Source organism: Chelonoidis abingdonii, chromosome 3 (genome assembly GCF_003597395.2).
Source record: "Chelonoidis abingdonii isolate Lonesome George chromosome 3, CheloAbing_2.0, whole genome shotgun sequence".
NCBI classification, from domain to species: Eukaryota; Metazoa; Chordata; order Testudines; family Testudinidae; genus Chelonoidis; species Chelonoidis abingdonii.
In genome coordinates, this window is record NC_133771.1 from 13906917 (window position 1) to 13919564 (window position 12648).

General features: G+C 39.9%; 1 protein-coding gene across 1 annotated transcript; it reads left to right on the forward strand.

The window, feature by feature from the left end:
- Positions 1-845: 845 nt before the first annotated feature.
- LOC116838698 (serotriflin-like) lies at positions 846-11046 on the forward strand. Its single transcript, XM_032804085.2, has 7 exons — positions 846-905; positions 3404-3520; positions 4007-4094; positions 5245-5390; positions 6623-6717; positions 8373-8461; positions 10489-11046. The coding sequence occupies exons 1-7, from the start codon at positions 846-848 to the stop codon at positions 10614-10616; spliced, it is 723 nt and encodes a 240-aa protein (XP_032659976.1). The 3' UTR covers positions 10617-11046.
- Positions 11047-12648: the final 1602 nt, after the last annotated feature.

Below are 12648 nucleotides of genomic sequence, written 5' to 3' on the forward strand. Positions count from 1 at the left end.
GTGGGAGCTGGAGGTGGAAGTTTACATTGGTGCTATAAACCAGCAATAAATTACTATCCTGAGGAGCAAGGAGAAAACAGGAGGAATTGAGTCAGAGAAGGATATCTCCTAAGGATACTTCTGGGAGCTTATACACCACCCCTTGCTCAGGGTTGTATCTCATGTAAATCTAGCCATAAACCTTACTTTCCTTCCATGCAGATGGCCACCTCTCTGCTTTCAATTATAAACAAGGGGCACTGGTTTGAACAAAACCTAAGGGGCTAAATTCAAATCAGATTTGCACTGGCTCCTGCTGCTGTAACCTCAGGTGCATGTCCCCAGCAGTAGAAAATCTGCTGAGGAGGCAGCTATGGTACCATGTCTTCAGCATCCCCTCCACAATGGGATGGACAATATGGGCAAGTGCAATCCCGTAAGTGGCTAGGAAGGGAATATTGCAAAGGTGGGTAGTGCACATGCTAATTCAGTGCATCCCCTTTGCAGTCTCCACAGAGAAGATTCCTGTGGAGCTTTGGCTGGAAACTAAACCTGTCCCCACATAACAAAAGCCCCATGGTAGGGTGGCATCAGTAGTAATGTATCTCCTTCCTCCATGCAGGGAAATTAAGACATTCTTCTACATTTAACTTAGTAGAAAGGAAAACTCTCTAGTAGAGGAGCATGTACTGTGAGAAAATTCTTTCAAGTATAAAGACTTGGTGACAAACCCACTACCTTTCTGATTGAGAAAAACCCCAGATATATACAGCCCACAGCAGCACACTTCTGCTGGAATATATTTAAATCAACATAAGCTATAGGCAGGAAAGAGAACTAAGCAGGTTGTTCTTCCCTTTTCAGAGATGATTCTGCTGGCTGCATTCCTGGGCCTGGCTGCTGTGCTGCAGCCATCCACCGGACAGGTAGGACAAGAGCTGGGTGGGAAACATTTTTCCAATCCCAGGAATATTTTGAGATTTCTGAATCACAATGAAAAGTAAAAATGTCAAATATGTTTGCAAACTTATAAAGAAAAAAACATTTTTATGTCAATTGAAATGTTCCACTTCAGTCATTTCAAAGTATTTCATGTTGATTATGACTCTTTTTTGAGGAGATGGGGGGTGAAATCTTAAACCTAGTTAAGTCCCGAAAGCAATACAAGCACTTAAATCCGCTTAAGTCCTTAAAATGGCATAAGTGTTCAAGGCAAACTAAAGCAGTGGCTCTAAACCTTTCCAAACTACTATACCCCTGGCAGGAGTCTGATTTGTGTTGAGTACCCACAAGTTTCACCTCACTTAAAAACTACTTGCTTACAAAACCAGACATAAAGATACAAAAATGTCACAGCCCACTGTCACTGAAAAATTATTACTTTCTCATTTTTACCATATAATTATAAAATAAATCAATTGGAATATAAATATTGTACTTACATTTCATATACTATACATTGAGCAGTTAAAAAAAAAGTCATTGTCTGTATGAAATCTTAGTGTACTGACTTTGCTAGTGGTTTTTATGTAGCCTGTTGTAAAACTAGGAAAATATCTAGATGAGCCGATGTACCCGCTTGAAAACATCTGCGTACCCTCAGGGATACACATAACCTGGTGGAGAACCTCTGGACTGAAGGACAGATTCTGCAAAGAAACTTTCCTGATTAACTTTACTCACAAAAGTAGTCCTCTCAATAGCAGTAGGATTACTCATGTGAGTAAGGTCAGACACATGAAGAAGCAATCATAGGATCAGAGCCTAAGACCCTGAGGCTGAGGAAGGTTTACAAATGAAAAGTGAAATGACACACACATGCAGCAATACTGACTGAGCTTAGATAGCCATAACCGGGAAAACAGAAGGTTACAAAGAAAACTTCTTTGTAACCTTATGTATAACATTCACAATAATGAAGAAATTCTATAGTGTACTAAAGAACTCAAACACTTCATGGTATTTTCACGGATGGTTCTTCTCGATAACAATCCAAAGCAGCGTGGACCGATGCATGTTCATTTTCATCATCTGAGTTAGATGCTGCCAGCAGAAGGTTGATTTTCTTTTTTGGTGGTTTGGGTTCTGTAGTTTCCACATCAGTGTGTTGCTCTTTTAAGACTTCTGAAAGCATGCTCCACACCTCATCCTTCTCAGATTTTGGAAGGCACTTCAGATTCTAAAATCTTGGGTTGAATGCTGTAGCTATCTTTAGAAATCTCAGGTTGGTACTTTCTTTGAGTTTTGTCAAATCTGCAGTGAAAGTGTTCTTAAAATGATGTGCTGGGTCATCATCCAAGACTGCTATTACACATAATATATGGCAGAATGCAGGTAAAACAGAGCAGGGAATATACAATTCTTCTCCAAGGAGTTCAGTCACAAATTTAATTTTTAATGAGCATCATTAGCATGGAATCATGTCCTCTAGAATGGTGGCTGAAGCATGAAGAGGCATGCAAATGTTTAGCATATCTGTCACCTAAATACCTTGCAATGCCAACTATAAAAGTGTCATGCAAATGCCTGTTCTCACTTTCTGGTGACACTGTAAATAAGAAGAGGGCATCATTATCTTCTGTAAATGTAAACAAACTTGTTTGTCTGAGCGATTGGCTGAACAAGAAGTAGGACCAAATGGACTTGGAGGCTCTAAACTTTTACATTTGTTTTGTTTTTGAGTGCAGTTATGTAACAAAACAATTGACATTTGTAAGTTGCGCTTTCACGGTAAAGAGATTGCACTACAGTACTTGTATGACATGAATTGAAAAATACTATTTATTTTATTTATCCCTTTTCAGTGCAAATATTTGTAATAAAAAATAATACACACTGTGTATTCTGTGTTATAATTGAAATCAATATATATGAAAATGTAGAAAAACATACAAAATATTTAATAAATGTCAATTGGTGTACTATTAACAGTATGATTAAAACTGCGGTTATTCACCATTAATTTTTTAATTGCAAATAATTTTTCTTAGTTATTCACGTGAGTTAACTGTGATTAATTGTCAGCACTATTAAATAAATAAATAGTAATACATTCAGAGGAGTTTTCTTGTCTTTAACAGTACTGTATTTGGCCCAATATATTTCAAAGAATTTGGCAGTCTAAAAATTCTAAGATTTGATAACATTAATCAGTTTTTGATTGCTAAATTGTGGTCACTGGGACCACATGTGAAGTAAGGTGCTATATAGCATAGAATAAAGATATTAGAATCTGACCTATAATTAATTAATCAATGATTGATTGACAGATTTATTCTGATGAAATTAAATTTATAAACGTAATTAGTTTATGAAATATTTTAAAGACATATTAATTGGAATTGATTCCTAGGTTTAGATATAAAATATTTTAGACTCACACAACAAAATACAGGAAAAACTATTGTACATTCCTTTAATCTAGACTCCAGAGTTAGCTTCTCTGTCAGCTGACAACATAAATCAACAAAAGGAGATTGTTGACAAGCACAATGCCTTAAGGAGACGGGTGATGCCAACCGCTAGCAACATGCTGAGGATGGTAAGATGTATTTTGCAAAGCAATCTATAATGCATACAAACCCTATCAATGTAACTAGAAAATTTGGAAGGGCATAGCATATCCCCTGGCAGAAAACATGCCATTTGAATCCTTTCCCTGATAAAATATTAGTGAACATAGTAATTAGTAGGGGAAAGGAGTATGTTGGATATGACAAATCTTGCTGCTCATGAAAAATTTTGTCTCCTTTTGAACTGAAGGGAAAAACCACTAGATCTGGTCTCCTAGGTTGAACTGTGATATATTCTCCATCTAGCTAACCACCATGATATCTAGCCTCCTCCTGAGGTGTGCAGCTACTGAGCTGCTCCTCATTTTACTGCCCAAATGAGAGAGAAGGAATTGTCAAGAAAATTTTCAACACTGAAAATGCAATTTTCCAAGTGTATGTTCTCTTCTATGTTCTGCATTACGAAGTACTAAGAGGTACACATCTGAATACCCAATGTTTCTCATTTAATTAAGGAATGGAGTCCTGCAGCTGCAAAGAATGCCAAAAGTTGGGCAAATGAATGTACTTTATCCCACAGTCCCCCAAACAAAAGGACAACTAGTAAGTAAAGTATCACTTTTAAATGAACAATGCTTCATTCAAACCATTATACAAACAATTTGCAGATAATGTAACCCCATTCATATTTAAGTGGTATTAATATTTTGCTGAATGAATAACATTTATAACACTGGAGTGTATGGATTCATCTATTCTGCATAAGCAACATTTTTTGAATATTGACTATAATTTCAACATTAAAGAAATAATGAAAAATGTCCAAGAAATTTCACCATTTTTTAACTTCTGAAGAAAAATTGTGGAAAAAATCAAATTTTTTTAGATTTATCTCCTTCCAATCCCGCTCCTCCCATTCTTTATCCCCAAAGAGCTCTAATAATATGAAAAGTGCTTGGTGAGAAGGTAAATCCGTTTTAACTGAGGTCACTTGCATTTGTTCACAGAGTGATGAACAATGCTATTGTTAATTTGAGTTTATGATGGATTCAAGACTGGATCCAGAGCAAGACCCTGGAAGTGAACACTCCTGACACATGAAAAAGTTAGAATCCAGATCCAAATTTAGGCTTTGATTGCGATCTTTGTTGTACTAGTTTTACACTGGTGTAATTCCATTGACATCTATGGAGTTATTCCTGATTTAAGAATCTTTGCAAGAAATCCCATTTTCCCAATATTTTCATACGAAACACCAGGATGGATTAACAGTAGATCCTTAAAATCTGGACATAGTTTATGGAGGAAACGAGAAGGCTGGACCAATATGTGACTATTCAGGATGCATTAGACAAGGAACCATAGGGCAATGTCAAGAAGTTTATTTGTTCTGTCCAGAGTGGATGGATCTCAGAGTTTTACGGACATGTTGGCATTTTGGTGGATCTGGATTCTGCTATTAATTGCTGTCGTGAAAGTTCAGATAAACATCTGAATCTTCGAATACTTATGAGAACTAAAGGTAACCTTTGAACCACTGGAATTTACCCAACGCTATTCATTCATGACCTGAAGAGTGACAAGAGGGCAGGGTTGTAAAATGTGAGTATTCAGGAAATGAAATAGATTCTTCCCACCAGGCTCTTCTAGAAATTCCTGAATCTTCTGCTGGTTCTCCCCACATGCTGAAGCTTTTGTATCTTCTTAAGCCCCTTTCATTCACTTTTGTGAATGGTTTCCTTTCCATTTTCAGCAGTGGACTGTGGCGAAAATCTCTACATGTCAACTGCACCCAATTCCTGGTCAAATGCAATTCAAACCTGGTACAATGAGGTGGGACATTTCATATATGGCATTGGGTCAACCATACCAAATGCAATGATTGGCCATTATACTCAGGTAAGGATCATAACACCACTTGTCCTATTCATGTTTTAACTGATACATGCTTGCTAAATGATTAAAGGTTTTTAAGACCCAGCTTGACAAAGCCTTGGCTGGGATGATTTAGTTGGTGTTGGTCTTGCTTTGAGCAGGGGATTGGACTAGATGACCTCCAGAGGTCTCTTCCAGCCCTAGTATTCTATGATTCTATGATTACCAGAGGTAGGAGAAATAACAGCCTCAATATATTTAACGGAAATAAACACCATAAAGAATACGAATTATTCCAACAGAACAAAAGTAATGGGACAAAAAACAAAATAAAACTATGGAAACTGTAGACTAAATATGATGACCAACTTCCTCACAGTAAGGTCTGTTAGACCAAGGAATGTGGGGGAAACCATATGGCTTGCATAATTTAAAACTAGGCTAGACCAAGCTCCCTAAGTTGTAGGGAACCATACCACATTGGCAGAGAGAGAGTCTAGATAACCTACTAGATTTTTTTTTTTTTGTGGGACTAATGTTGTTCCTGCTGTTGTTCAGGCCCTAAATTAACATCATCTTCCCTTAGCTTTCGTTCAATATGTTCTTCAGACACATACACACACACACTCACTCACATGTGCTAGTTATAAACTAACCAAGCTAATTCTCTTACAGGCTACGAAAGAAGAAAGTGTAAAAGAAGCTTAATTTGTATGCGTAAATATTTTGGAGGCATTTGTTTATTACTGAAATGGGGGCGAGATAAGGACCTAGAGAGATAAACATCTCTAGGTTGGTTTACAAACGCTCTGTACAATTGTATTGTCTTAGATTTCATGACCAGAAGGAGCCATTATGACCATCTAGTCTCACTAGTTGCGTGTAACACAGAGCAGATAATTTTATCCACTGATTCCTGCCTCTTGCTCAACAATTTGTGGTTGAACCAGTGTATATGTTTGTATGTAAATGCCTGACTTAAAAACTCCAGGTGACTGAGAATCTACTATGTTGCTTAGGTGTCATTCCAATTACGTCCTAGATGGTTTTCTATGAAGGGTGCATAAGACAATATGAAAACTACATAGTGTTTCTGTTTCCTTTCCTACACGATATGACATATTATGCTACACTTGTAATAAGATAATATGCCCAAATCTCAACTTCACAGGAAAATGTTTTAAAACGTATATTTTATTATATTAAAAATATAGAGTCCTTCATATTCACTCATTTATTTATTCTTCTCTCTTCAGGTGGTTTGGTACAGGTCTTACCAGATTGGTTGTGCAATTGCCTTTTGTCCTCAGAGATTTTACAAATACTATTATGTTTGCCATTACTGCCCTGCGTATGTATTAACTATGGACTTCATTGATTATCGGAATTCCTTAGTGCTTTAATTCATCAAAACGATCCAAGGAGCTGTCAGCTACATTGCAAAATGCAGCATATTTTTTAAAGTGGCCTTATGGTCAGAGGAGCAATTCAGTAATAATGGTATGCAGAAGCATACATGCAAATTACATTCTGAAATAAAACAACCCACAAACCCCCCATAATTGCCCAGTGAGGTCTGCTCCGCTTATAAATCTAAGCATTTTTTTGTAACAGCCGGGTAAATCAAAAAGAAGATGCTCATATTTCTAACTAATAGGGGCCTGCAAGAAACTTTCCGTAGGACATGTTATCTACTAACTGCCTCCTGCAGGGTTCTTTGCACCTTCCTTTGAAGTAGCAGTGCTGGTCATTGCGAGCCCGCTAGTCAGGATGGCACATAAGCACTTGCAGGTATTGTAAGCAATCTGTCATTAATAAGGCTACGAGTCTATCACAGAGGTCACAGAAGTCACAGATTCCATGACCTTCTGTGACATCCATAACTTCTGCAGTGACTGGTGCTGGCTCAGGAGCTGCCCGAGTGGGGCAGCCCCTGGGCCAGCAGCAACAGTTTGGGTGTGTGGGAGGGGGCTCAGGGCCAGAGGCAAGGGGCTGGGAGGTTCCGGGGGGGTGCTTACCTCAGGGTGAGGGGCTCCCCAGCTCCCATTGGCATGGCCCTGCAGCTCCCAGGCAGCAGAGGAGCCAGAGGCGGTTCCATGACGCACACTGCCTGCCTCCGCAGACCCTACCCCCCGCAGCCCCAATTGGTTGTGGTTCCTGGTCAATGTGCACTGTGGCAGCTGGTGCTTGTGGCGGGAGCAGCATGCTGAGCCCTCTGACCCCTCCACCGCCTAGGAACTGCAGGGATGTGGAGTGGGTATGGAGCCCGGCCCCCTGCCAGCCCCATCAACCCTCCCCCCCACAACATCAGCATGGGCCATGGTGCCTGCCCACCCCCAACATCAGGGTCCACCTCCCCCAGCACCCACAAACCACCCACCCCAAGAGCACCATTGCCCCCCGCACCCAAGTTTTAGTCACTGGTATTTTTAGCAAAAGTCATGGACAGGTCACGGGCCATGAATTTTTGTTTACTGCCCATGACTTTTACTAAAAATACCTTTGATAAAAGGGGGAGATCATTAACAATAAAGACAACGGGGTAAGATTTTCAAACCAGTGCAGGGGATTTGGCCATACACCTTTAATTCCTTTTAATATTTACATGTTGACATTTGAAAATATTGTTTGACACATACGAAACTAAGGGTGTGTCTACACTGCAGCCAGGGTTGTGATAGCAAGTCATGTAGATGCGTCTGTGCTAGTTTTATTCTCACTAGTTTGCAAAATACAGCAGTGAGTGTGTGCATAACCCTGCCTGACCCTGCGGGGCACATACTCACTTGTCCAGTCTGTGCTGAAGCCTGCCCCATGGCATCTTTGCTCCATTAGCATTGCGGTTAGATTAGAACTAGTGCAGGAATGTCTACACAACCAGCAAATCACACACACATACACACACACACACACCCTGACTGCAGTGTAAATGTCCCCTGAGTGTAAATGAAGCTGTGTGTTGTGGAATGACTTCACAATTTATGCTGTTTAATTTTACCATTTCAGGGGGAACTACAGAAACGTAATGAACACACCGTACAAATCAGGGCCAGTGTGTGGAGATTGCCCTAATGCTTGTGACAACGGACTATGCAGTAAGTTTTAGCAGTTTGAAGTATTGCAGTGGCATAGCTGTCACTTACTAAAACAATGTTTAATTCCCTTGGCAGGAAGGCTTTGAGAAATTATCAACTCAAAAATCTTGCCTACTGAACATGACTGCAAGGCCCTTACACACACTCATTGCTAACCGTGTTATATTTAAAAATGAGCATGTGTAGGGGCTCATGTAAGGGCTTCTGAGAGGCGATGGTTATCCTGTCAGGGGACTGTCATAACATTATCATGTCCCCATCAGAAGAGACGACTGAGGAGGACATGATAACATTCTTCAGATATGTCAGAGTTCATTATCAAGGAGATGGTGATCAGTTGTTCTGCATATCCTCCCAGGGTAGAACAAGTAATCAGCTCAGTTTATAGTCAGGGACATTTATGTTAGATAGTAGCAAAATCTTTCTAACTGTAGAGATAGTTAAGCATGGGACCAGGTTACTATGGAGGTTGTGGAATCCCCGTCATTGGAAGGTTTGTTTTTTTAAGAACAGGCTAGGTAAGTATGTCAGGAATGGTTTAGGAATATTTAATGCTGCTTCACCATGGGGGCAGATGACCTCTCTAGGTCACTTCCAGCCCTACATTTCTATGATTCTGTACTGAATAGGACTTTGCAATTATTCGTATTTATTATTTGCTTTATGATAGTGCTTCTGAGCCGCGTTCATGGGCCAGGACCCTGTTGTGCTAGGCACCACATAAGTATATAATGAATTCTATTGAGACCAATGAGAGAACTTGCCGAGTAAGTTTATACAGAGAAATTATATAGAGAGAACTATAGCTAGGCATATGCTGCTTAATATGAGCCAGGAGATCATCAAGTTCCCTACCTCCCCCACCACCCCCACCCCCCAAAAAAAAGAAAAGAAAAGAAAAAGGAACTTGTGACAATGTTAAAAATATTTAACACCTACAATGGCATGAGCAAGTTCCCTCAAGGGTTTTAGACTGAATCATTCATGAGGGAAAATGGCATTTTCCTACCTCTCATTCTGGGTCATGGTTTTCGGGCCTCAGTGTGGAACATTTTCTCACCCTGGTAAGCACTTACTCGTGCAAGTAGCTCCACTGAAGCCAGTGGAACTAAGTGCTCCACCAGGTGAGTGAGCATTGGCACATTCCAGCTCTTTGTGTTTCACATACTAGCCCCTTTGCCTCTGAACAACAAATTCCTTCCAGGATTGCTGTGGTGCCTCTCTAACTGCAGCAGCTGCGGGGGGGCGGGGGGGTTAGAAAAAGAAGGCCCAATGGCTGAGTGTTTCACCTGCTATGTCTCCTAATGTGCCTCCTCAGGCAGAGAGAGGCAGCTCTCATCACCCTCTCTCATGTGGTCGACTGTCAGTGCCTTTTGCTAAAAACCAACCCACTTGTATTTGTGCACTAAGAACTGCAGAGTATGTAGAAAAACCAGCAATGGATTTTGCCGTTGTAACTTCCAAGAGCCTCAAACTCCTGGAGGTGCTGCACCTGAGGCAGGCACAATGCTTCTGGGAGTAAAGGGACAGTATGGCTACTCTCCAAGTGAGACAGTGCCAAGCCGCTGAGCAAAGGTACAAGAGAAGTAGGACAGTTCCATATGACTTCTTCCTCCAGGACTACCAGGAAGATATAATGATACACTTCACAGAATACACTAGCTTTGCAAATCTGGATAGCTCATTCTTGGGACAAATCTCTTATGGGAAATAGAAGGAGAAAGAACTGATCAAGTCTTATTAAAATGTGACCCACCTCCACACTTGACTTGTCTTGTAATTGTATTGTAATAAGCTGTATTAAAACAAAGTACTGCTGCACCTGATAAATTGCCTTAAACTAGTGAACAAGTGAACAATTTTTCTGTTAGATTTCTACAGCTTTACTGGGGAACAAATAAAAATGAACAGAAAAAAAAATACTGTGAAAAATACTTATTGGGTCAAAATATGCTTTAAAGGAAAGTGTGGGGCTTTTTCCCCCTCCTCTTGTTAATACTTAATCTCATACTCTGTTTCATTTTCAGCCAATCCTTGTAAGTATGTGGACATTTACTTAAACTGTCCAAATTTAAAAGTGTTCCCTGGATGTACAAACTCCATGATCAATGTAATATGTCCTGCCTCCTGCCGTTGCACCACTGAAATAAAATAACAGCCTCTGATTCCTCCCTTCATGGAAATTCTTCTTTTTAATGACAGCATCTTTTAGAAAATCAAGGTCCCATCTTGCAGTCCTTATCTATGAAATTCTACTGACTTCAATGGGATTACTCACCTGAGTAAAAGCTGTAGGATCTGACCTTTCATCTAATGTTTTTACCTGCCTTAATTTTTTGTTTTAAAATATAGTAGATTTTTCTTCCTTGCCTGAAATTCAGCTTTGTATTTGATAGACTTGTACAACACTGAATGATAGAGATTGGTCTCTATCAATATCAACTTCATCCTTTACAAAATACCATCTAAAGGTCACTTCCTGTCAAAATATACTTGTGGCATCCTTATTCTGAAAATAATGCCATTGATACAATGGGCCAGACTTCTCCGTCATCATTCATGTTGAGAGCCACCTTACTGCACAATCAATGTGATCAGTAAGTCTATTATTGCAAATGATTATCAAACAGGGAAGGAACGAAGGATTATGGGATAGGGAAATGTTCTCCTAATAACAAATAGAGAACTGTCACCTGAATTACTTTCAAATCATTTGTCATTTCTGTGTTACTCAAATTACTTGTTCAATACTACACAACTTGTTTTGGCTTTTATTACTTTTGTTTCATGTAAAATACTCTTTAGCCAACTTCCACGAGTGTAAGTCTTTATCAGAATTCTTTGTTCATATAGCTTTGATGCAGCAAGCAATGTTTGACTGATATGCCTGGAAACACTGCAGTAGACCTATAATGCTTATATTTTGAAGGGGTGACATTTTTCTACTAGAAATAGACAAAGAATGTAGAGATGAGAGAAGCAATTTTAGTTAAAGTAACAACAAAATATCTTCTTGCTGTATGTTCCAGTCTATGCATCCCATGAAGTGGGCTGTAGCCCATGAAAGTTTATGTGCAAATAAATTTGTTAGTCTCTAAGGTGTCACAAGTCTCCTATTCTTTTTGCAAAAAATGTTCTGAGGCTCACAAATAAAGGCCCAAGTGGAATGAGTAAAGACTTTTCAGGTAAGGAGATGGAATTTCACTACGAATGAATTTGGCTGTACGAGGTTCTTGGAGGTGTAGGTAGGTCTGATGATCTCCTCCCAAGAGCAGCTGTGCAGGGGATGGACAAGTCCGGTCCTTCCCCAGCCCAGCTCGAGCTGGGAACCCTCTGGCTGGAGCACTCCTAGCAGCAGGGGGAGATCAGATTTTATGGGGAAGGGCTTATTTCACAGTCTGTGACACATTTTTCATAGCCATGAAATTGGTAGGGTCCTAGTTATAATGAATACATTTTGGAAGGAATATTAAACCTTGTGCTTCAGGGCGAAGCTAAATTTGAACCATCTGAGATGTGGAATAGATCTAATGCACAGGGGGAGGGGAGGGAGGATTATCCCACATCAGCCTACTGCAGGGTTCTTACACCTTCTTCTGAAGTAGCTGGTACTGGACACTGTCAGAGACAAAATACTGGATTAGATGGACCCCTGATCTGATCCAGTTTGGCACTTCCTAGATTATTTATGAATAACAGACATCAACCCATTTCACAAATGACACTATATATGGAATGTGACTTCCTGTCTAAAACTTTATGTTGGCTTGTTGGCAATTGTTTCAAAATACTACCTCCTCTGCTTGATCATAGGGTGTCATCCAAAGCCCTCTGAAGCCAATGGAAGCAGCTTCCCAGTGAATTTCTGTTTAGCAAGTTTGGGGTGGGGGGGACTGGGGGAAGACAGGGACAACATCAATTCAGTCATTTTTAAATATAAAAGTTTTCCTGGAACTAAGTGTTCAACCATATTTTCCCCACAGTTCGCTACAAAATAAGTTTTGAATTCTTTGCCTGCACAAGCAGTCTGCAAATGGTTAACAAACCTGTCTGCATCTCCCTCCTTGTGCTCTTTCTCATATCAATGGCTCATTCACATCAGTTGGGGACTGTTTGTTAGAGGTGGGGTTGGTGCAGACTCAGATGCAGGCATGATTAAATTGCTTGTGAATAGCTAGTGTCTGGAT

What these genes read in the sequence shown, in the direction of transcription:
- LOC116838698 (XM_032804085.2), top strand. Translation starts at nt 846, where the DNA reads ATGATTCTGCTGGCTGCATTCCTGGGCCTGGCTGCTGTGCTGCAGCCA. An exon ending in CTAGCAACATGCTGAGGATG is followed by an intron (nt 3,521 to 4,006) that starts GTAAGATGTATT and finishes CATTTAATTAAG; the next exon opens with GAATGGAGTCCTGCAGCTGC. An exon ending in CCCAAACAAAAGGACAACTA is followed by an intron (nt 4,095 to 5,244) that starts GTAAGTAAAGTA and finishes TTCCATTTTCAG; the next exon opens with CAGTGGACTGTGGCGAAAAT.